General features: G+C 34.5%; 4 protein-coding genes across 4 annotated transcripts; 1 reads left to right on the top strand and 3 right to left on the bottom strand.

The window, feature by feature from the left end:
- Positions 1-227: 227 nt before the first annotated feature.
- Positions 228-5665, top strand: LOC103852011 (VQ motif-containing protein 33). Its single transcript, XM_033284938.1, has one exon. The coding sequence runs from the start codon at positions 959-961 to the stop codon at positions 1682-1684; it is 726 nt and encodes a 241-aa protein (XP_033140829.1). The 5' UTR covers positions 228-958; the 3' UTR covers positions 1685-5665.
- Positions 5666-9562: 3897 nt separating this feature from the next.
- On the bottom strand, positions 9563-12673 carry LOC103852010 (probable bifunctional methylthioribulose-1-phosphate dehydratase/enolase-phosphatase E1). The gene is made up of 12 exons (XM_009128890.3): positions 12312-12673; positions 12055-12191; positions 11544-11639; positions 11354-11473; positions 11179-11268; positions 10967-11095; positions 10712-10867; positions 10479-10628; positions 10289-10390; positions 10099-10208; positions 9903-10021; positions 9563-9808 (listed from the first exon to the last, which is right to left on the bottom strand). Exons 1-12 carry the CDS (start codon positions 12514-12516, stop codon positions 9717-9719), a joined length of 1506 nt encoding a protein of 501 aa, XP_009127138.1. The 5' UTR covers positions 12517-12673; the 3' UTR covers positions 9563-9716.
- Positions 12674-13676: 1003 nt separating this feature from the next.
- LOC103852009 (early nodulin-like protein 2) lies at positions 13677-15273 on the bottom strand. The gene is made up of 2 exons (XM_009128889.3): positions 14662-15273; positions 13677-14566 (listed from the first exon to the last, which is right to left on the bottom strand). The coding sequence occupies exons 1-2, from the start codon at positions 14843-14845 to the stop codon at positions 13725-13727; spliced, it is 1026 nt and encodes a 341-aa protein (XP_009127137.1). The 5' UTR covers positions 14846-15273; the 3' UTR covers positions 13677-13724.
- A 2690-nt stretch (positions 15274-17963) lies between these two features.
- On the bottom strand, positions 17964-18457 carry LOC103852008 (UPF0329 protein ECU05_1680/ECU11_0050). Its single transcript, XM_009128888.3, has one exon. It carries the CDS (start codon positions 18365-18367, stop codon positions 18173-18175), a length of 195 nt encoding a protein of 64 aa, XP_009127136.1. The 5' UTR covers positions 18368-18457; the 3' UTR covers positions 17964-18172.
- Between the last annotated feature and the right edge of the window lie 5206 nt (positions 18458-23663).

Genomic DNA, 23663 nt, shown 5'->3' with positions numbered 1-23663 from the left:
GGAAAAGTCAGGATTACGAAACAGGATTTGTCGACATAGGTTTGGTGGGCCAAATTATAATTTTAACAGTCCACGATGATGTGTCAAAATAAAGTGTTCTGATTGGTTAATTTTTTAAGGTGACGTGGATGCGTTTAGAAGGCTTGATATCCTGCTTTTAGTATTGTTAGATAATATCACTAAAAGACAACACCATTTGAAGATGCAAAATAAATATTAACATTGAAAGAGTAAAACGAATAAAATCCAATGTTACTTCAAAACCTAAATTTCATAGAAAACCAAACACCAAACATCTGAACATTTAAGAGAAACAAACTCAAATCTTAAAGAAAATAATGAATCAACAATTTCTTTTTCATATAATTCATTTGGATAGTATTTTAATAATTTTGATGATATGAGATCATAATTATGTGTTATAATAAGTTTTTTGGTTACAAGATTATTATTTTGAATTTGACTATCTATTTTTAGTTTATTAATTATCTTGTTTTTGTATTTTTAGTTTATATAAGTTATTACTATTAATATATAACATTAATTTTTATATTTTGTTTAGGTAAACACACACAAAAATAACAATGCCAATTGAACTAAAATCAGGTCCACTTGTAATATTTTACCGAAAAACAAAAGAAAAAACCCCCATTATATAGAATGCCATGCTCTAAAAGAATTTGTTTTTTTTAACAAAAAAAGAAAATTTAATTTCACAGAAAGAAATACGGAAAGTTTTAAGAGAGAGAGAGAGAGAGAGAGAGAGAGAGAGAGAGAGATGGGTCCATGACACCTCACCTTAAAGTCTTTTTAATTGTCGTCGCACGACAAAACCAAACAACATTACACATTATTCACATCGGCAACTTCCACTCTTCTTCTTATTGTCTTTCAATCAATCAATCTTCTCTTCTCTCCTCTCCCCACCCCCTCATATACACACAAAGGGTTAACATTAATGGAGGTCTCATCAACATCATCCATCTGTTCAAAACCAGAACAAATCATGCAAAACTACCCTCCCATAATCACATCTCCTAGGTTTCAGCCTCAGACAAGATCTCCTTCTCATCATCATCATGACCAACATCAACATCTCTCAAACCCTTACCCAACAACATTTGTTCAAGCAGACACTTCCACTTTCAAACAAGTTGTGCAGATGCTGACCGGCTCCTCCACCGATACCAAAACTGAAAACCACCACAAAGCTCCTTCTCCGGTGAACAACAACAAAGTAGGTTTCTCAATCCCACCCATCAAGAAAACCAACAGTTTTAAACTCTACGAAAGAAGACAAAACAATAACAACATGTTTGGTAAGAATAATTTAATGATCAATACTTTAAGGCTTCAAAACTCCCAGAGGTTGATGTTCTCGAGCGGACACAATGGTCAAAGCCCAAGATTCTCTCCAAGGAACAGCTCATCAGAGAATGTTCTTCTGTCTCCAAGCATGCTAGATTTCCCAAAGCTAGGGCTAAACAGTCCCGTTACGCCACTGAGAAGCAACGATGACCCCTTCAACAAGTCATCGCCTTTGTCTTTAGGGAGTTCATCTGAAGAAGACAAAGCCATTGCTGAAAAAGGATTTTATCTTCACCCTTCTCCAGTTTCAACTCCTAGAGACTCTCAGCCACTGCTTCTTCCTCTTTTTCCGGTTACTTCTCCCAGGAATCCATAAATCTTGACGATGACCAACGTGTGTTCACATTCTATAATAAATTAATATATTATCGGATTTTGTTTACCTATATATAACTAAGATGTAAGTTAATAGTAATGGAGCGACTGTAAAGTTTATGCGGTTATATGCTCACTATTAATCTCAGTAACTCGGTGCAATTTGTGATTGGAAGGTAAGATATATTCATGAATCATGATACTGATTTAAGACTTGTTCTTTTTTTTAAACAAAAGATCCTTTATATATTGTGATCATACTGATATATGATGTGTAATTCAACGTGTGTCACTCAGTATCGAGATCGAATAGATTCATGTTTATGCTCAACTTTATGATATAGACAATAATATTCTTACAAAACTGTTTTGTCAAAATTTCAGCAACAAATAAAAACAATATCAAAGTTTAGATGGTTACGATTAGAAAACATGAGTAGAATGAATGGTCTTTGTCTATATAAGTAAATATCCATCGGAAGTTTGGCGAGTAATATGAAAATATTGTAATATCTAATACTCCTAATATATAGTAGAAAGTTTCGGAGAGACAATATGAAATAAAGACTTCTATGATCAGGTTAGTATAGAAGACCATTTTGGTGGTGATGACTTTGAATTTGATGGAGTAATCATGGAGGCACGTTTGGTCTTTTACTACATATTCTTTGGACTTGCTCCTCTTCTGTCTATAGTTTTTTCAATTTTTTCTTGAATAAAAAAATAGCTATATGTTAATACTGTTCTTCTATTGCTTTGTCTTTTGTCTTGGAAGGAAAATAATTTTTTGAATGTAAATAAATTTAAATTAAATAAAAGGTGGAGAAAAAGAGTAAAAGAAAGTAAAAGACAAAATAAGTAGTCCGTTATGATTAGAGTTGAAAACCAAGCAAAAGGCGAATGAATCATCTTTGCTTCACGTTACAAGCAACTCCACTTTGAATGTGCTACCCTTTTCAACTTACATTATCTGAAAATTACGATATTTGGATATACAACTTTAGATATGCGACCAAACAACTTAAATCTTAATTTTAATATTATCACCGCAAATTAAAACCAAGTTGTTATCAAAGTTCTACATAACTAATCCCTCATATAACAGTTTATCTCTTCTTTTAATGTATAACCAAACAACGCTAATATATTCTTTTTTTTTTTTTTTTTTTTTTTTTTTTTTTTTTTTTTTTAATTACGTATTATAAATAAAATCTGCCCGATAAATCGGGAATCAGATACGGCTACAAGCTTGTTTTGAACAAAATGTCGAAATTAATCTATTACAATACTAGCTTCGTCCACCCACTAAACCCGGCACATTCCGCTAGTTTTGTTTTTCGAAATCCTTCGACATCGGTAGCCGTTCTCTACCATCAACGTGATTCTCGGGTAAGTGAGGTTCTCCTCGTTGCCGAGGATGCCGGGAGTTCCCTTGACGTCTCCGGAGTAGCTAGTTTCCGATGATCTCCACCAAACTTGCAACTTTCTCTGTCTATGAAGCTCAAAACGATCGAAGGGGAAGATTCAAATACTTACCAAGGCCTTGCGAACGCCACCAAAGCCGGAATGTATGAAACGCCACACGACGCCTTGAACCGCATCCCAAAACGAGCAAACACCCGCTTCAACCGTCTACGAAACCTGCAGAAAGACGGGTTGTATCCATCGCCACAACCTGAAAAGAAGTCTCAAAACCAACGCAAGAAAGCCAGCTACACCACCGCCAGAGGAACAAGACCAACACCGCGGTGCCCGGATGTGAGCATGGACAAGACGCTGACTCAAAGACGGCTAATGACTCCCGAGAACCGCCTAAGCATCTAAGCCTTTGAGAACCAAAGAACTTTTCTTGACCACAAACTAACAACCTCCAGAGCCAAGGAGATAAACATCAATGACGAACAAGAGACTTTAACTCCTAAAGCCAGGCCGTCGCCTAAACCGTCGGACAATCAAAACAGGATGCTAGAGGAGGGAGCAACGAAAGAGAGGCTGAGCAAACTAGGAACCATCTAATGGCCATAGACGACCACTCGTATTGAACCAGAAGCACACACACGAAGAAACAAAACCGGACACTTTCACCACGATTACATCCGACTCGAAACTCGCCTCCTAATCCAGAGATCGGAGCACTCTTGGTTGCGGCAAGCAGGAACCGGAATATCCCGACCCGAGGAGACCCTAAAAACCCACCACCTCAACCGAACAAGCACGACGCGATAGATCCGTAGTGACGAACCACCACCGGACCAGCCGTGACAAGAACCCTCACATCCTCCCCACGACGATGGAACACCGGAGAGCTTGAGTAAGGGAAAAACGAGCTCACCATAACCCTAAAAACCGACTTCCCAGCACGACCCGCACCACTACACCGCGTCACGGCTCCACGAGGAGCTAAACCACCACCGGAATCGTCAATCTTCGCGAGCAGACGACAGAAGCCAATAACGGATGCCAAACCAGAGCCGGAAACAAAGCGGGGAGAGCACGAGAAGATCAGAGAAGCAAAAAGCAAACAGAGTTGAGAGGAGAAAGCCCTCCGGCACCGGCACGCGCTCGGACGCGCCGTCCGGACACCAGAGGCGATGACAATGGCGTTTTGAGATCTAGAGCGTTAGGAGAGAGAAAGCACCGGGTTTCTAATTCGCTAATATATTCTTTTTGGCTTATAGTTTCTTTATCCAGTTTTATATATCCATATAAAAATACTAGTCAACTATTACTCATTACATTTGTTTTTCTTTTGTCAAAGTCTTTATCAACAACAAAAAAATGTTAGACAAAGGAAAGACATTGCAAAAGACCGTTATGAAGTTAGTGTCCCTTTTGATTTTAAAAACTATCTACTTAAACAAATTGTCAAGATATAGTTCCACCTCAAGAATGTGGCACTTACCCCCATGAAATTTTTATTTCTTTTTGGCATCTCCCCTACTAAAGCTTGTGTTCTGGCCTTTTTTTCATATTTATCTATAATTTTCCACCTCTCAAATTTCTTTCTACATCCGCCCATGTATAGTCAACCAGTTTTGTAATGAGTCTTGTTATATGTTCTCTGTTAGATTATAATGTGTATGCCCTTTGGAGAAATTTTTGCTATAGCCTATACTTCCTCATAAGTCTCAGAGCTATATTATTTTTGAACTATATCTAATTGTTACCCGCGACAATTTTGAACTTTGTTTTAACTTATGAATCTTGTGATAACGGTTGCATTAGCTAAAGCATCTCTGCAGAATCTGTGAGTTTTGTCACTCAGTTCCTCGCGTGTGATGTGTGGGGTAGTGATTGATTCCCAAATAATCAAATGCCCGTTTAATGGTTTTATGGTTTTAGAGATCTCTCATACTTTTTTCTAGTCTCTCTCTCTGATTAGCTTCTTTCACTGAAGTTGGATAGTGGCAACCAGTTGCAGCAGGTATACTAAGGTATTTCACTCAAATCATCTCCGCTAAACATAAACTGACACACTCAGTTTTTGAAAACATAGATTTTAAAAGTATAACTTGTACGTAGGATAAGACTTGCGCTTTGTACGGGATGAGTTTATTTATATATATTATCGACAATTTAATTTATATATTTGATCATTTTATTTATACATATACAATGTTTTTGTTGTTATTATATATATTTTTCGATGGACCGGATCAATTTTTATTAAAAATTATAGAACTAAACTATAATTAATATATCATGGGTTGATCTGATTGGACATTAAACAAATTATGACACAAAAACCTTATTTTTTCCACCAAACACATTTTTGAAAAAAGTGAATAGTATTGTTTCCATAGTTGAATTATTTTGAAATTTATCTTTCATTTGGTTTTGAAAGGTTTCAGATCAATCATCGAATTGATACATGTCATTTTAATGCTTTTAGTCGTATGCTTAAGGAAAACTTACATTTTTTGTAATTTGAAGTCGTTTTAAAAAATTCAAAATATAACATATAAAAAAATATAACATATAAGGTTTCCTCATTTTTGTAATTTAAAGTCATTTTAAAAAATTCAAAATATAACATATAAAAAAACATCTAATTTTTTATTATATGGTTAATGTGATTGTTCAATTTTTTTAATAGTATAAAATTAAACAAAAATGAAGAAAGATGCAAAAATTGTTATCAAATATGTATTATTCATAGTCATTTATTGTCATATATATGTTAATCATATTAGGTAATTTTGTAGCTTTTATTTAAGAAAAGAATACACGCTTCTTATATTTTAGGTTAATATAATGTTCCATAGTAATTAGATTTGGACCAACATTTTTTTTAATTGATTCTTAAACTGCCACGTAAGCTAAATTGTCATCCTAATTAAGCGACACCTAAACATTATCTCTTTTTAATTGGTACAAATTTAAGGTTACAACTTTTAATGATCCTCAATTAATGTACAAGGGATTCTATTTGGATATGCTAGTAATGTTCTAATGTACTAACACATAAAATATAGCCATTTTTTGAAAATGATATGTATTATATACCTAATAATATGCACATTCTATCATAATTTAAAATGTAAATTAATAGTTTTGTTTATCCTAAATGGACCTTCCAGAATTATATTCTTGTTATCCTAAATGTTATGTATAGATTTGTTCTATCTTTTCTATTATTTGAAAATATAAAATATATTTTAGTTATAGATTTTGCCCCAGTAGTTACGTTTTGCCCACTTCATAACTAGGAATGGCAAATGGACCGCAGCCCGCGGGCCTGGCCCGTACAAGACCCATGCGGGGCGGGTTTGGGCAGAGATACTGTAGGCCCATTTGTGAGCGGGTCTCGCGGGTTAAGTCTCATGCGGGTTGGGCCTTTGCGGTTTTGGTCATTGCGGGTCTTGCGGGTCAGACAGAACCCGCACCACTTCCTCTTTTGTTGTGTCTGCACCTGAAAAAAAAAAGTAGGGACGAAAATGGCGATTCGTGTTCTCTGTAGCCGCGACTCTATTGACGAGCACCAGAGGAGCATCACCACCAACCGGTTCTTCTTCTCCTCGACTAAGGCCACCACCGGAGCTCCTCCCCGTCTTCTTTCCACCACCATAACTTCTCTTCTTGGAGATCCCGCCACCGAAACTTCTCTCCTTCCTCGAGCCTCCACCGGAGCGTCTCTCCTTCGTCGAGCCTCCACCGGAGATTATCTCCTTCCTCGAGCCACACCGGAGCTCCTCGCCGTCTTCTTTCCACCACCATAACTTCTCTTCTTGGAGATCCCGCCACCGAAACTTCTCTCCTTCCTCAAGCCTCCACCGGAGCTTCTCTCCTTCGTCGAGCCTCCACCGGAGCTTATCTCCTTCGTCTTCTTGGAGATCCCGCCACCGAAACTTCTTGTTCCTGGACTACAAAGGTATTTGATTAAGCTCTGAAGTAGTTTGTTTCTGATATGTTTGTTGATGAACGTAGACTCATGATGTACACTGCTAACACCATGACTTCTGCAATTGAGCATTGGTTTAGATTCAACTAAGCTACAAAGTGAAATAATTTATTCATTGATAATGTCATACTGATATACTATTGTTGTTCTGTATTTATTGATTAATTTGCGAGGTTTGGGAAGAAAAGAAGCCAAGATTCTAATAAAAGCAGAGGAGATAGAAGGCATAAGCGTATGATCAAAAACAGAGAATCTGCTGCTCATTCTAGGTCTATGAAACAGGTATGTCTCTCTCTCTGTCTCTCTATGTACTCTTCTTGTTGTGATTGTTTGATGAGGAACTGTAAGACTGTGTATGACAGTAGACTGTGAGAACTTAATAATTGTGTTGGTATGACAGTAGACTGTATAGCTGAGTATATTGCTCTTGATAGACAGTGAGAACTTATCAATTTTGTTGGTTTTACCGTAGACTGTGTAGCTGAATTATTCTTGTCTGAATGAAACCTGAGTCTGTCAAAGTATAGCTTGTCCCTCTTTGATGTTTGATCTTGTCTAAGTTATATTTAGGAATGGCAAAGTATTGGTTTTGTTTAGGTTCTGTTTTGAAGTAAGTATTGGTTCTGTTTAGGTTCTGTTTTGAAGTAAGTATTGTTATGTAACTTTGTCGTTTGTTGTTGAAAATTAGAAATATTAATTTTTAAAAATAAAATTAAAATACTAAGTAAATTAAAAAAACCCTAACAAGTAACAACACAAACCTAAACACACGGAAACTACTCTTTCTATTGTGGATTGTTGCTTAGGGAAGCTCGACATGAGTACACGTGATACAAAGTTGAGAAACTTGCGTGATAAGCTCAGTACTCTGTTTGAGTCTTACGACAAAAAATCCAAGACTAACTCACCTTCTACAGAGCCACGTGAGACGGTTCCACAAAATGTTTGTGCTGAAGGGTCAATGGGTATGTTTGAGAACTACAATGTGAGTGTTTCGATTTTTTTTAACATTCTGTTTATTTTTATTTTTTTTTTAAATAGTTTTTGATCTTTTTTTTAAACCTTCATAGGATTTCTTTGCGTTTCGCAAAGTCAGCGGCGCTGTGAGTGGAAAAACACCTCTAGAAGCTTATCTGGATGAACCACCCTTGGACTTTAATAGTTTTCGGAGCATGGACATTCTCAAGTGGTGGAAAGATAATACTCATAGGTATGGCGATTTGTCAGCAATGGCTTGTGATTTACTGAGTATTCCTATTACAACAGTGGCTTCAGAGTCTTCCTTTAGCATTGGATCGCGAGTCCTTAATAAATACAGGAGCCGTCTACTTCCGAAAAATGTGCAAGCTCTGATCTGTACTAGGAACTGGCTAAAGGGATATGAAGCTTATGAACATGGTAAAATATTCACATTATTTTATAATTCTGAGAACCATGCCTATTATTATTTACTAACTTCAACTTTTGATATTTTCTAAAGATGAAATTCTTGATGAAGAAGAGAACCTACCATCATTTGAATCTATTGTCAATGGTGGAGATGAAGATGAAGAAGAAGTTTGATTTTTTTTTTTTTTTGATTTGGTGTTTTTCTTTTATCTACATTTAGAATGACTGTTTGGATTTGATTTTTTATTGCCTTTGAGATTAATCATTTGGATCTGGTGTTTTGTTTAATTTAAATTTGGTGAAGACTTGAAAAATTTGCAGTTGATGTTGTCTGTGCTTTTGGTAATGTACATTTGCAATCAATATCATTATCACGTATCAGTCTCACATACGAGTGTATCAGTCTCACATACGAGTAAAACACTTGTTGAAAATTTTAAGGCTGAACTTAAAAAAAAGAAGAAGAATGTTTGGTATTGGTATCAGTCCCACATACGAGTCATATTCACATTTCTATCGCCATGAGCTGCTCTATGGTTTTCACATTTCAGCTGTCGTGGTATATGCTTTCTTCTGATTTTCCTTTTGATAAGATAAGTCAGTTTTTCTTTCTTTCATGTTGCAAATCAGGTGAGTGAGCTATAATATTTCGCCTGAAGATAGAGAATGTAGACGATGAAATGTAATGAGTAATGATTGACTGATTGTGTTGCCAACATTGTTGGTAATGATTTGATATAAAATCTAATGCTGTTTTTTCTTCTGTGCTTTTGGTGAAGTTTATATTTACCTATGTTGGAATAATCTTGATTCAGCAGACAGCTAGGACTGGCAAAGGACCACCGGAGAGGGAGACTTGGACTACCGGCGGGGCGGGGCGGGGCGGGTGGTACCGTTTGCCACCAATATTTGACTACCCGCGGGCTGCCCGCAAATGCTAGGAGAGGTTAGCGGGGCGGGTTTGGGCTTACGGATTGAGACCGCGGGTAGTGGCGGGCCAACCCGCAAAGAACCGCCGGATAGAGAGACCGCGGCGGGGCGGGCTACGGCGGGGCGGGTGGTACCAATTGCCATTCCTATTCATAACTCACATGCATGAACCAAACTTTACTGAATTCACTGATAAATCAGAGTCGAGCTTTGTCAAGCTCTCTACATATAGATTTATTATCAAGTCCATTTATTTGGTAAGTGTGATCATATCAAGTACAACACCAATAGGAAACAACACATAGAGGAATCTCTAAATTTGTGAGAATGATGTGACAGTCTTGAACCCGTGATTCTCTGGTAGGGAAGCGTTTCCAGGTCGAATCGATATAATCGCCTCCAGACCTTTTCACAACCGCAAAAGGTCATCAGAATCTCTAACCAGTTTCACAGGTAAAATAGTATCTACAGATAAGAGTTTTGTGCATGTGTTTATTACCTGCGGCTTTTGCAGCAGTAGCTTCTTGATAAACATCTGTCACAAAAAGAATCTCTGAAGGATCATCCACTCCAAGAGTTTCTGTAATCTCCTTGTAACTCCTGCTCTCTTTCTTGTTTCTGCAGCCAAGAAACGTATGAGACTTTGGATCATCATCTTCTATTGAAAATGGAAGTGATGGACTCTTTTTATATACCCGATTGTAGTGTCGAAAAAGCCAGATAAATACTTCCTCAGATCTCCATAGGCTGTGTTCCCAAAGAGAAGCCTTTGCGCTAATCTACTACCACTAGAATATATGTAAACCTATTCACAACACCACACTAGACCTGAGAACAAAAATAAATAAAAATGACATTTCTCCTAAAAGCTTTACATGAACATACCTTAGTTCCTGAAGAATGCCATTTCTCTAAAGCGTCTGCTACATCTTCGAAAACGACAGACTTCAGTTCATTACATTTGAAACCTGTTCGCCATATGTGACCCTTCAATACAGAAACTCCATATCAGACATTACAAAAATCAACAAAACAGAACATAAAAAGTTGGAATCTTGTTTTTTTGTTTCCTCACTTGTAATTCCTTTAAAGCAGTGATCTTTCTATCGGCTTTTATCATTGCCTCCACATTAGAGACGATAGCTGCAATGACCTCGTCTTTTCCTTCATCAGTATGAGGTACGGGAACAGCGCCGGTTACACCTTGTCTCAAGTCTTCCTCAACCTGCAACATATATACCAGAGATGAACTTTGGTCACTTGTTTATTACAAGAGATGATAAGACAATAAAGAAAATTCGTTATTACCTGAGACCGCAGCAACTTAATATCCTCTTGAGTTTCTGCTGTGTCGTACGTCAAACTCAAATGCTTCCCAACGTTTTCACGAGCATAGGGAAAGAGAACATCCGTGACGAATGTTATGGGTGTTGTTGTCCCTTCAATATCTAGGACAATGCATCTCTGTGCAACCAAAAAAAGAATATAACTAAAACTAGATTTTTGTGAATCCTTGACTATTGGATGTAACATGTAAGACGATAGAAACCATAGGCTTTATACCCGAGTTGATTCTGTTTGGTTTTGTGAGTGTATGGCTCTTTCGATAGGCCCGTGTTCTGGAGTAGCAGCATCCAGACCCAGTTGATGAAGCTTGATGGCAGCATCAAACAAATAATGGTAACATTCAGCCTGGAAACAAGCAAGCATACAAGTTTTTATATAGCAAATGTATTTGAATGAAACATAACAAAACAGAAGTGGCTTTCAGAAACCTGAGTCTTAGCATGGATCCAGGAATCACCCCAAATGTAAACTCCATGATTGCGTACCAACACTGCTGTTGCTTTAGGATAGGCTATTATCTGAAAATGTGAAAAAATCATTCTTGTGTTTCATATTAAAGCTTCCTCACTATATATATATATATATATATATATATAGACGTACAGCTTTGGTGAGGGAATCTGTCAGCTCATTCTCATAAGCTGTGTTCTCTATGATTGGGACAACAAGTTCGTCATAGTATCCGTGACCTTGAATCCCTTTGATCATCTCCATGTGAGTTATCTACGATATGTCAGATATGAAGACACATTAAGATCCAAAGTTTTAACTGATGTCTAACATTCAAGCTTACACGAAATTCTTTGGCTTGTGGATTAAGCATTGTCACAAGACAAGATTCCATGCCATGGCTATGAATAACAGCTCCAGCATTTCGCATCTCATATGCCTGCACGCACCACAACGTTAAACAGTACCACGTAAGAGCTCATCACCAGGCGTTAGAAACTATAACAAAGTCAACCCTATGCACCTTTTTAATAGAGTCAAACTATCTCACTATTCCTAGAGATTAGACATAAAAAAATGAAATGTAAAATCATAAAACAGAACAAACAAAAAACATTTGGTAGGGGCAAAAGAATGGAATTTTCACTTGCTTGAAAACTGCAAATAGCATTAAAACAAACCACATACACCTTGTTCAAACATACATACAAATCATAGGTAAGTTTTACACACTTCAAGCAGTAAACTCAAAAAAATTTACAAAAATGCACATTCAACAAAGAGACTACCTCAAGATTAAGTACCATTACCATTCACCAACATACCAAGCTAATTACACAGAAAAAGAAGCAAACCTTCATGAAAAGAGGAGCACAATCAGTACACTTGGGGAGCTTATTAGGGTAAGGCTTAGGAGAAGGTGCAGATATAACGGATCCATTAGCAGATAAGATGTACATATCCTCAGGCTCCATCCTCTCCTTTTGAACACCTTCACCACATAACAAACTCGAATCAGCACTAAAAATATAAAGTTTAAACCTTTTTTGCATTTCAATCAAATGTACAAACAAGAACACTACTAAACACAGACACGGGGAGAGAGAGAAACCTGAAGGAGACATGACGATGAGCTGGTCGGGTTTAGGGATAGAAGCATCGTGGACCTTGATGGTGATGCTGCCTCCTGTTCCGGACACCCAACCTTGTGTGTAAAAGTGACGGCAGAGTTCAGTTACTAGCGAGCTTGTCTCCTTCACCTCTCTACTCTCCAGATACGCCTGCGGAAAGCCGATCATCGCCTCCGCCGCAGCCATTGATTAGCAAAGGAGAGATTGAAAACCGATTCTCTTGGCTGCTTTCCCAACAGTGTGATTGATTCCTTTTTTCTCTCTTCTTCGTTTATTTTAGATTTTTAAAATGTTTTTTTTTTTAAGCACAGCATTTTTCTTGCTCTTTTTTTGTGGGCTATTTCATTAAAAGCCCATAGTTTTTGAACTTCTGTATTGACTTTGTTTCATTTATTGTGAAAACTATATGGAATGTTTCAATAGTTTTAAGAAGTTATCGAGTACATATATCCCCTAGTTTGGTTCAGTTTGGTTTTAGTTCGGTTTAGTTTTTGGGTTCGGTTTATTTGGATTTAAAATAATTATAATCAAAGTCAACCCAAATTAGTTTGGTTTTAATTCGATTTAGTTTGTGTTTAATTCAGTTTAATATGGTTTTGTTTGTGTTTGTTTAGTTCAATCGAGTTGATATTTAAATTTTGTTCTCATTCAGTTACAAAAATATAAATTATAGAAACATCTTTAATATTTTATTTGTGATTTTTAGCTTTACACTTATATATGTGATCCAAAACTATTCTTTTTTTTCTTGTTACTGAAAATTAATTCTTTAAAATAAAATGAAACAAAAAGCAAAAAAGAGAGGTCACATTATCATTACAAAAAAAATATCTTCTATAATTATGCATATGCAACAAAAATCAAATTGATGGGTTTTGGATATGAAGAAAATATTGATTTAGTGTCCAAATTTATTTATGTAATCCAATAATTTTATATTATTATATTCAAACCTAATATACATGGTAATTTTTCAATTTTTATGTTAATCTATACAATTTATATTCTTTATTTTATTTGTAGTTGCATTTCTCTTATTCATTTAAAAGTAAAATTGATAAAATTATGTTTACTAGTTTAAATTAAATGTTAAATATATTAAATTTTAGTATTATTAATATATTTAATTAATCTACTTAGAAAAAAAAAATCCGGTTTGGTTTGGTTTAAAGCCAAACCATACTGAACCATTTAGTTTATAAAATCTCAAACCAAATGATGTAGATGTATATTTTGGTTTGGATTTGGTAGGGTCGGTTTGGTTTAGTTTGGTTCAGTTTTTTTTGCCCACTCCTACATGCAGAAGTAATAATTCATAATGCAAAACAAGGACACACTCAACAGAATAAAGAAATGTAAATCAAACACACATAACCATTCTTAAAAGAAAAAACTTAAGCGAACATCGAAACGGTAAAAGCCACAGTGAAGAGGGTAGACATAACCGAAGTAACAGTCACGACAGTTGCTGCACTGGGACTTGGCGCCGGCGCCATGTTGTCGTCAGAAGGAGTTGGGGACGAAGGTGGAGTCTTCTCAGGCGCTGGAGAAGCTGGAGTAGACTTGGGAGGTTTCTCTGGGGTAGATGGTGAGGCCTTTGGAGGAGTAGCAGGGGATGATCTTGGAGAGTTTGTGGGGGACGGCGAAGGAGAATGTTTAGCTGGGGACGTTGCTGGAGCCTTGGACGGAGACACAGCCGGAGAGTGAGCAACAGGGTGCGGGGATGGGGAAACAGAGGACTTAGGCGAATGAGCCATTGTTGGAGCTTTCGCCGGTGCAGTTGGAGAAACAGGGGAATGGGCTTTTGGAGGTTGAACAGTCCACGGAGCCTTCGCCGGAGAAATATGAGAAGCGGGGGAGTGAGCTGTCGGAGATTTGGCCGGTGCAACCGGAGAGACCGGGGAATGAGATTTAGGCGAATGAGCGGTTGAGGGAGCCTTCGCCGGAGCAACTACCGGGGAATGAGACTTCGGGGGTTGAGCAGTCGACGGAGCTTTGGCCGGGGAAATGGGTACCTTCGGTTGATTTCTGATGGCGAGGACAAAGACTATCATCTTCTGTCCCTTAGTACAGTGCTCTTTATTACCACTGATGAAATAAAAAGGACCAGATCGGTTAAGAGCAATCTCGGTATCTCCATTATCAAACTTCTCTATCGGATTGTTAACGTTGCATGCGTCGTAATCTGATTTCGCCACTACTTGCACCGAGTCTGATCCCTTGGCATACTTAAAGTCTACAAAAGATTTTAATATTTTTGGTCACAATCAATCACATATATATATAAATAAAACTCGTAATATAAACTACTAACAATAGAAAGGATCTTACGGATTGTGTCATGGACTTTGAAACGTTTACTTTCAGCCCAAGAATTGTAACCCTCATGTGGTTTTTCGACCCAATCGCCTTTACCACCGACCTGAAACTTATGTGCATCCGCAACTGAGAAGAGGGTCGCAATAGAAGCTAAGACGATGAAAGAAAAACATAGACTTTTCATGAGGGCCACCATGGTTAAAGAGAAGCGGCGAGATCTGAGATTAGGTTTTAGTGCGTCTTTGATTCCTGGGGAATGAGTATTGTTATATAGTGATAGAAGTTTAGAAGACTTGGAGGCGAATCTTACGAAAATGGGAAATGAAAATGTGACAGATTACTTCTTGCTTTAATAGAAAGGAATATTTTTGTTTAAGGTAATAAATAATAATTGGATTTGAACGTTGACAGAATGGATTGAAATGCATTTATGTGTGAGAATTGACTAACGTATTTAAACTCATTTACCATAATTTTTATTATTTACTTCTGATTAAAGATATCCATTAGCGTGTGACTAGATAAGTTGAACTTGAATTCCGAAGTGGGTTTCGACTTTTAAATCTGAAGAATCCGAATTGGAGGCTACTTTTAACATTTGATTATCTTGGAAAGCCCAAGTTAACTTTCGAACAAAAAAAGCCCAATAGCGTTTTTTTTCTTTTGTGCGCGTAGCAACAATAACAAAACAGTTAGGCAAAATATTTATGAAGAAATTGTAAACAATTATATAGCTATAAATTATATGAAGATGCAATCAATGGAAAGATGCAATTAGTAAAGAAAAGAATGAAGACCAACTAAGAGCAATTGTGAGCAGGCCCAAGCCTACAATTCAAACGGAGGTGCCTCATGAAGCTTCTTACTACTGTCTGGTGACGCGTCATGGAAATCATCGAGAGATCTCATAGGGATTGGTTGGTCCTTCTTTAGTAAAGAAGGAAACCGTCTCCTCCAAGGGTCTTCCTCTCTGAAGACAGTAAACACAGTGGGAGAAGCAGAGGCTGCAGCTTTACTGAATTACTGTCAGCAGTGCAACAGTTACGAAGACTCAATTATAAGCAAGTTGCATTTTATGGCTGATTGCAAGAATATGATTGAAGAGTTAAATCAGTTGAGGACTGAACAAAGTACAAACTCTCAAAATGAACCGCATCAAGGAATGCGCATATACTTTTCATTATGTATCCAGAGAATCTCCAAGTCATGTGGATGCCTTAGCAATACAGGCTAGACTTACTCATAAATCTATGTATAATAACCTTGGATCTTTTAATGCAATTCAATTTGGTTGACAAAAAAAAAAGTATAGCTATCTATTGGTTTTGATTTAGCTCTTGCTAAATTGGACTATTTTTCTATTTTCTTTTTTCAGATTTAATGAAAAAAACTCTGTTTGCAATATTTTGATCAGCTATATCTCATCACTGGTTTGATTTATCTTTAATAAAAAACTAGGTTAAGATCTGCGTTTTGCGCGCAATGAACATTATATATATATTATTTTATATATTATATGTTTCTAACATATTATGAAATAATAAATATATATATATATATTATTTTATATATTATATGTTTCTAACATATTATGAAATAATAAATATATATTGAATAATTAAAAAATCAGTAACTATTACTTATATAATTAAATTGGTGCAGACATATAAATAAATTTTATTAATCTAAAAAATATTTTTTTCTATTTGATATGGTATATAATTAAATTTAAATGATAGTAATATATATAGTATATTTTAATATTAATATTTATTAAATGATTCTTTTTGCTCATATTTTTTTTATCATTTGTATATGTTATAGCAAAAAATTTAAATTAGTGATAACAAAATTTTCACTGTGGGATTAATATATATATATATATATATATATATATATATATATATATTTCTATATATATATATTTCTATATCTTTTATTTTAATACTTATTAAATGAGACTTTCAACTTATATGATTTTTTAATTATTTGTATTATGACATAACAAAAATTTTAAACCATGGATCACAAAATTTGAATGTGAACTTTTTAACAGTTTTAGTAATTTATACTCGTTTTAAAAAAATTTAGATATAACATATAAAGAAAATTTTAATTTTTATTATATGGTTACTATGGTTGTTTAATTTATTTTAATAGTTTAAAATTAAAAAAATATAATATAAGACATACTTATTTTATCAAATCTTTATTATTCAAAATAATTAATTGTCATATATATACTTTAGCCACATTAGAGAATTCTGTAATTTTATTTAAGGAAGTAATGCATCACATTAATAATGTATTTATGGTTAATTTAATAAAAATCGTATTATATATTTAATGGACCAACCTATTTTTCTAAGGATTCTAGCAATCATTCTAGTGATGATATGTGGCTAAAAAAAAATGTTGTAATGCTTCTCAAATAATATATATGGGATTACATATGCAATATATATGCTAAGTCTTATTATGATTACATGCTTATATCTCTTTGCACGATTATTTTTAGTGCATAGAGTCAAATCAACATATTTTGAGTCAGTACTCACGATCCAAATATGGAGTGATTAAATGATGAGAGATATGAGAGCAACTCTAATATGATATACTTGCATGAAACGAAAATTACGATGGTTTCGAGCTTTGATGAATTGGGAGGTAAACATCAATGAGGGCAAAGGAATCTGGTTAGAAAATTCACTTTGATAATGAAAAATACAAAAACATTTGTCTTTTAAGAAAGACCATCATTTTCGGTGATAAGGTAATTGATAAAATATATAACTTGGAATTTTCTGTATAGGGAGTAGGGAAACAAATACATGGATCGCTTTCCAACACCATATTAGTTATGAATCGAAACAATATGTAGATAAGAAGTGAATTATGTAAGCAAGTCGTTAGCAAGATTGATTGAACTTATAACAGCTTTATTAGTTCACCAAGCTTTATTTAAATGCAAAGAAAAAAAAAACAAGAAAGAAAGAAGCTCTGGATGTCCTTTCCTTTGAGAACTAAACATTTTTATATTCCATGCTATTTTGCTAAGGAAATTAGTTTACATGAGCTTGAGTTTGATTTCATTGAAATGGGCTTCTGTTCTAATCATTATTGCATGCACCTATACGAGTTAGACTCAGATTTGATTTGGTTAATAGTTTTCATTCATATACTTGTTACAACAAAAAGAATCAAATCCGAAACTAGGAATAAGAAATCCAATATGAATCATCAATCGTATAAACTCAAACCCTCAAAATCTAATCATAAGTGGGGTTTTATAAAACTAAAGGACAATCACGTCGAAACAATAATCATAGTTTTCTTTCACAAATTCAGAATAGTACATATTAAACAAGCAGCATTGATAAAATAGAGACAAACCATATTGGCAAAATAGAAAATTTTATTAATCAAGAAATGTTACAAGTTACTTAAGCATCCATAACATAGCATAGAAATAGAAACAGAAATAAAATGGGATAATTAATTGCGTTTTCTTGAAATAGAGCTCTCACTCGGCCTTCTCAGCTTTGGTTTCTTTCTTCTCTTCTTTCTTTTCTTCTTTCTTTTCTTCTTTCTTCTCAGGTTTCTTCTCCTCTTTTTTCTTCTCTTCCTTTGGTTTTGAATCTACAGCTTTTGGTTTGCCCTGCTTTGGTTTCATGAAGCAGAAGCAAGAGCAGCATGGACACTGGAACAAGAACTTCATTTCTCTCTCTCTCTCTCTCACTTATCACCTTCTCTCTACCTTACAATCTCACACACACATTCTACATTCCTTACCTAAAAACTAAAGCTTTAATGAAAGTAGAGCATTGATTGGGCCTTTTTTTGTTGCTTGTTACTGTACTTTTTTGACATTTCTCTAACAATTCTGTCTTTTTCTTCTCGTCTAATAATGATACTTCTTTCATTGGTCCCACTCCAACTAATTCTCTTTATATTTTCAATCATGTTTCCTAAGCTCAGCTGGAGTGATAGTGTCCTGAGTCATAACGGTGGCCAATTTCTTTTAGAAGTTAGTGACTACTAAATCAAATAACTCTTTAATAGCTTTCTCACTCATTCACATGCACGATCACTGATATTTACAATTTGAGCTTTGGTTTTGGTGGAGATGAGCAAATCATATTCAGGACCAAGTGACCAACCATTAGATAACAAGTTGTTTTCTCAATAAACTCGATCTTTGTATAACACAGAATCGTTCGTTTCGATTATCGTTTGTTGAAGGAAATAATAAAAGGAAGGGAATGACAATGTACCGTATAAATGTCTTGCGGAGTAAATTGTCGGTTCTTTTTCGTATAATCATGCACATGCATAAATAACTACTCTTAAGAATGATAATGAAGTGTTGAAGAAAATAGTATTGATCATTATCACAATTTGAAAAATAGTTCATATATTATCTTGGATCTTTGTGACATATGGTTGGATTCCACTACAGTCTCTTTCAAATCAAGTGGATGGCCGCCCTATTCTTATATCTTTTTGTGGGACCTTGCAAAGGATTTCTCAGTAAAATCTAGTAATTAATTAATCAGTTGCATTACCTTATACTATGATACTCAAAATCGCACTTTATACTAGTAGGCTGTCCGTCGTTACTTGTTACTCGCCTTAAATCCACCTTAAAAATTCAAGTAATCAATGTTGTCAAGGTAAGTAACAAGTCCGCAATTTTTATTATTTACAAAACTAAATCAAATATCAAGTATCATTATTATTTTTAGTACTTGACTCATTGCGCCATGTTACTTACCCTACTACTTACTATTTATATGATCTATTAAATACTTGTTTATATTTGTTTTTTCTTTTACTTGCATTTAGGATTAGACACAAATATTCATTACTCTTTTTATACTTACTACTTATTCTATTTTTTTTTTATGAAATTTCAAATTTATTGATCAAGGCAAAAAATATATATGTACAATCTAGTTATAAATATACTTATTTCGTATATGTCTTGATTTATAAATCTTTGTCGTCATCTAGTTAAGTATTATATAGTAACAAGTATTAAAAATTTAACTATATGACTTGTTACTTGTTTAGAGAAGACATTTTTGCATAAAAATTATACAATGTTTATATATCAATATATTCATATTTTTTTGTGTTTTTTATAATATGAACAAATATTTCGCTTACAGTAATTAAGATGTTATGTTAAGTAGAATAAATAAAACAAATTTTCAAGTCTATTCCTAATAATTATTATTTAGTAAGTAGTTTTTAAAAATTCCAAAAAACTCGTAAATAGTTTACAAATACTCATAAATAGTAAGTAACATAACGGGTTAAGTAACTTGTAAATAATTCATTTTTGATCAAATATTAGAAATAGCAAATACTCGTTTTTAACAAGTCAAATGCAAATCGAAAATTTTATACTCATACAAAGTAAGTCAAGTCGCAAGTATACAGAAAATAACGAGTACTCGCTTTGTGCCAAGCCCAATACACCGTTTAGGTGTTTCGTGGATAGTTGAATTCTAATGGTATTGCACAGCAATATGGGCTGGGCTTAGCGCTGCAAGCATCATGGTATCGTTACGGTTTCATATGACAATCTTGGATTAACCCATCAGGCTACTCTCTTTATCCAGATTGTTATGATAAGAGAGATGTCAGATGTAGCAGGACTATTATCTCATGATCTCAGTGGTTCAAATCGTTAACTGTAATGGCGAGGTTGAATTCTATAGTATTATGTTTGTCAGGTTTATGGATTTACAATTCAAAGTTAATTAACAAAGACTGAAATAACAACACATGTTTTTTAGTCTTTATATATGATATTAATTTACAATTTCGATGTGAGAAGATTTCTAATAGAAACATCTAAACATGTCTTATTGTGGAGTCATCTTGGTTTCATATTCTGCACATGTCTTACTGTGGAGTTATCTTGGTTTCATATTCTGCGGTTTATCTTATTACATGCTTATTGGTAGATTTATTTGTTGTAAACAGTGTAACATACTTCACATAAAAAAATATAGCATTAGTAGCTCTGCTGAGGTACTAGGAAACCTTTCAAGGGAACTACGTCTCAAGATCTCATATTCGAATCTCGCTGATGAGGAAGGGAGCACATTACTAACATGTTACCTCGAGGTTGTGAAGGGATTACAGACCTAAAATTCTATTTACTAACAAATAAATAAACGATATTGTAGTAGAAACCCAATATTTATATTTGGCGATGAGAGGAAATAAGAAAAATTGTATTTACTTTTCCAAAAAAATGTTTGTGTAATGTTGGTTTCTCAGTAGTTGTTCAATTTGGAACTCCGTCAATTTAGACACAAGACGGGATCTAATTGAAACGTTGAAAAGACGGACAAGTTTGGTCATCTTTTTCTGCTTTCTTATTAATATGGGTCTGTTGTTCACTTGTTCTTGGTTGTTCCCCCAAAAAAAAAGAAAAATTTACAGTTAGACATACTTTATCTCTACCCTATATCACTCTAACATACTTTCTCCATGTCAAGTACTTTCTTATGTGCTATTGTCTTATTTACCCTTGAAACTAGAAATCAATTAGTTACATTTTTCTTTTATTTATCTATCGTGAACCAACTACTCTTTTTCTCTTATCTCAATATCTAAAAATCAAGTAGTTATCTTTTTCCTCTTCCAGTTTGACGATTTCTTCTTCATTCTCACCACCGGAGAATAAAAATCATGGAGACTCCACGATGTATTCTTCTACAAGGAAAGATCAGACAAATCTTAACTACGTTACCCTATTTTATAGATTGATCTAGACCCCTTTCCTTTTTTTGTTATAGTGAAATAGCAAAAGCCGTCGTCTCCTTCGATTCGACGAAAACACAATCCGCCGTCAATTTTTCACCGGCATTAATTTCAACTGCCGTTAATTCTCAAAAACCACAACGAATGGTATGACCTATCTTCTCTGATTATTCGTTGATAATCTCCTCAACCCATGATTAAAGCGTTAGTTGACACCTAAATCTTCTTATGTGTTGCAGAAACCTCCAACAGAAAGTCACCTCTTCACATTCTCCTATCCACGATTACCCCAATCACGTCTCCCCCAACCACGCCTCGACCAGCCACTACTTTCCCAACCACATTTCACACAGCCACACTTCACCCACACGCTAGACGCCTACTCTTGTTTCAACCCCTTCACCCAACCACATGTTTTCTGTCCACACTACCATCAACCATACTTCATCCCACCACGATTCACCAGACCACCTTCCAATGCACCAAGCTCCACCAGCCAAAATAAGACCAATCCAGCCTTACCACACGTTTCATGAACAATGTTTTTCCACAACAAGGAAAGATATACACATTTATGTCTTCTCTTTTTAGTAGATTTGTACTTGCTTTAACATTAGTCATCCGATTTGTTTTTACATCCTTTAATCTAACGGTCCAAAAAAATCTCACTGTTGAATAAATCCACCAATTAATTGTAACAGAAAGAGACAAACTATTATTTACTTTTTGTGTAACCAGATTTTAAGTCTCGCTATAACTAGTTTGCGAGAAGGGCAATTACGGAAGAGAAAAAACAAAAGCAAATCAAAAAGTACACCTCAAGTATAAAGTGTGTAAATATGTTAAAGGCCCAAGACAAAGTAACCTTTTATGTAACAAGCTCAAAAAAAAAAGGTCTGTTGTTCTTCTACGACACCAAATAGAAATCTCACAAGCCGTACCGTCTCAAATTATTAATGGGCTCTGTTCAAAAAAAATTTAACAGTATTTAGTGATACAATAGAGTAAGTTTAAAAGTTTATAGCTCTATTTATATATATTTGACGTCTCTTTTAAATTTATAAATTCTAAATTAATATTATATATAAAATTTTGAAGTTTTAAACCATAGTTTATATATTTATTTTTTAAAAATTTTAAATTTTGAACTTTTTCTAAATTCTACCTCTATTCTACTGCTCCACTTGCACATGCTATTAGACGTTATGTTCACAAGCAGGTCCGGTTTAGGAGAGTGGGCAAAGGGACACTGGCCTAGGACCCAAAAGATTTTTTTGCATAAATAGTATTGAAAAGGAGCTCAATATTTTTTAAAAAATTAAAGATAAGGGTCCGAAAATTTTAAGTTACCATATAATTATGTAAATTTTTTTTCTTAACTATTTTGCCAAGGGTCCAAAATTCTTTTGAGCCGGGCCTGCTCACAAGATTTCTCTAGTTACACGAGTTTTATAGATACATCGTACATGTATGGTGTATTCTATGTATTGTTGTATATCATATTTATCTGAAGTCTTTCTAATACTTTAGCCAAAACCAGATTATAACTATGTAATAGGTACAGGTTGACTAGTTAAGTGCACCAGACAAATAGATGACAAAGAAGGGTGACTAAAACTAATTAAACATACACTAATTAAAAAAAAAATAGTGACTGAGGTGAGGTCCGATAGATTCGAGGTTCGATCGTAGAGATTAGAGAAGACTTGAAAAACAAACAAAGTAGGAGGCCGATAGGTGTACGATTCGAGGACTTCACGTGATTTGCGGTGTGTGAGCAGTTGACTATACAATCCATTATCAAAAGACACCACTCACTCTCGATTCTCCCAAACTTAACTCACATAATATTATATGAATATAAAATGAACGCTAAATAAATCTCTAAAATAATAATACATTTTTAGAATGTATATTCTACTTTCCCTTTATACAAATATAGAGTAAAATTCACTCCAATAGTATGCTATCTTGCACCAAATATAGAGAGATGAACAGTAATACGCTAAATATAGAGTAATACTATTCTTTTACTCTATTTTTAGAGTGAAACTTTTCCTTTACAAAATGATCATTTATGTTTATATGATTATTTTTTTACTAAAATAAAATTATATAGTATTTAAATACTATATTTAGTATATCATTTGTTTATAATGATGTGTTGTAATAAAATTTTAATTTTAAAAGAATCATTTAGTTATATAAATAGTGTAGTATATTTTATAAAATAA

Source organism: Brassica rapa, chromosome A02, assembly GCF_000309985.2.
Source record: "Brassica rapa cultivar Chiifu-401-42 chromosome A02, CAAS_Brap_v3.01, whole genome shotgun sequence".
Taxonomy (NCBI): Eukaryota; Viridiplantae; Streptophyta; class Magnoliopsida; order Brassicales; family Brassicaceae; genus Brassica; species Brassica rapa.
The sequence above is the reverse complement of the archived record's forward strand: the minus strand, read 5'-3'. Positions and strand labels throughout refer to the sequence as shown.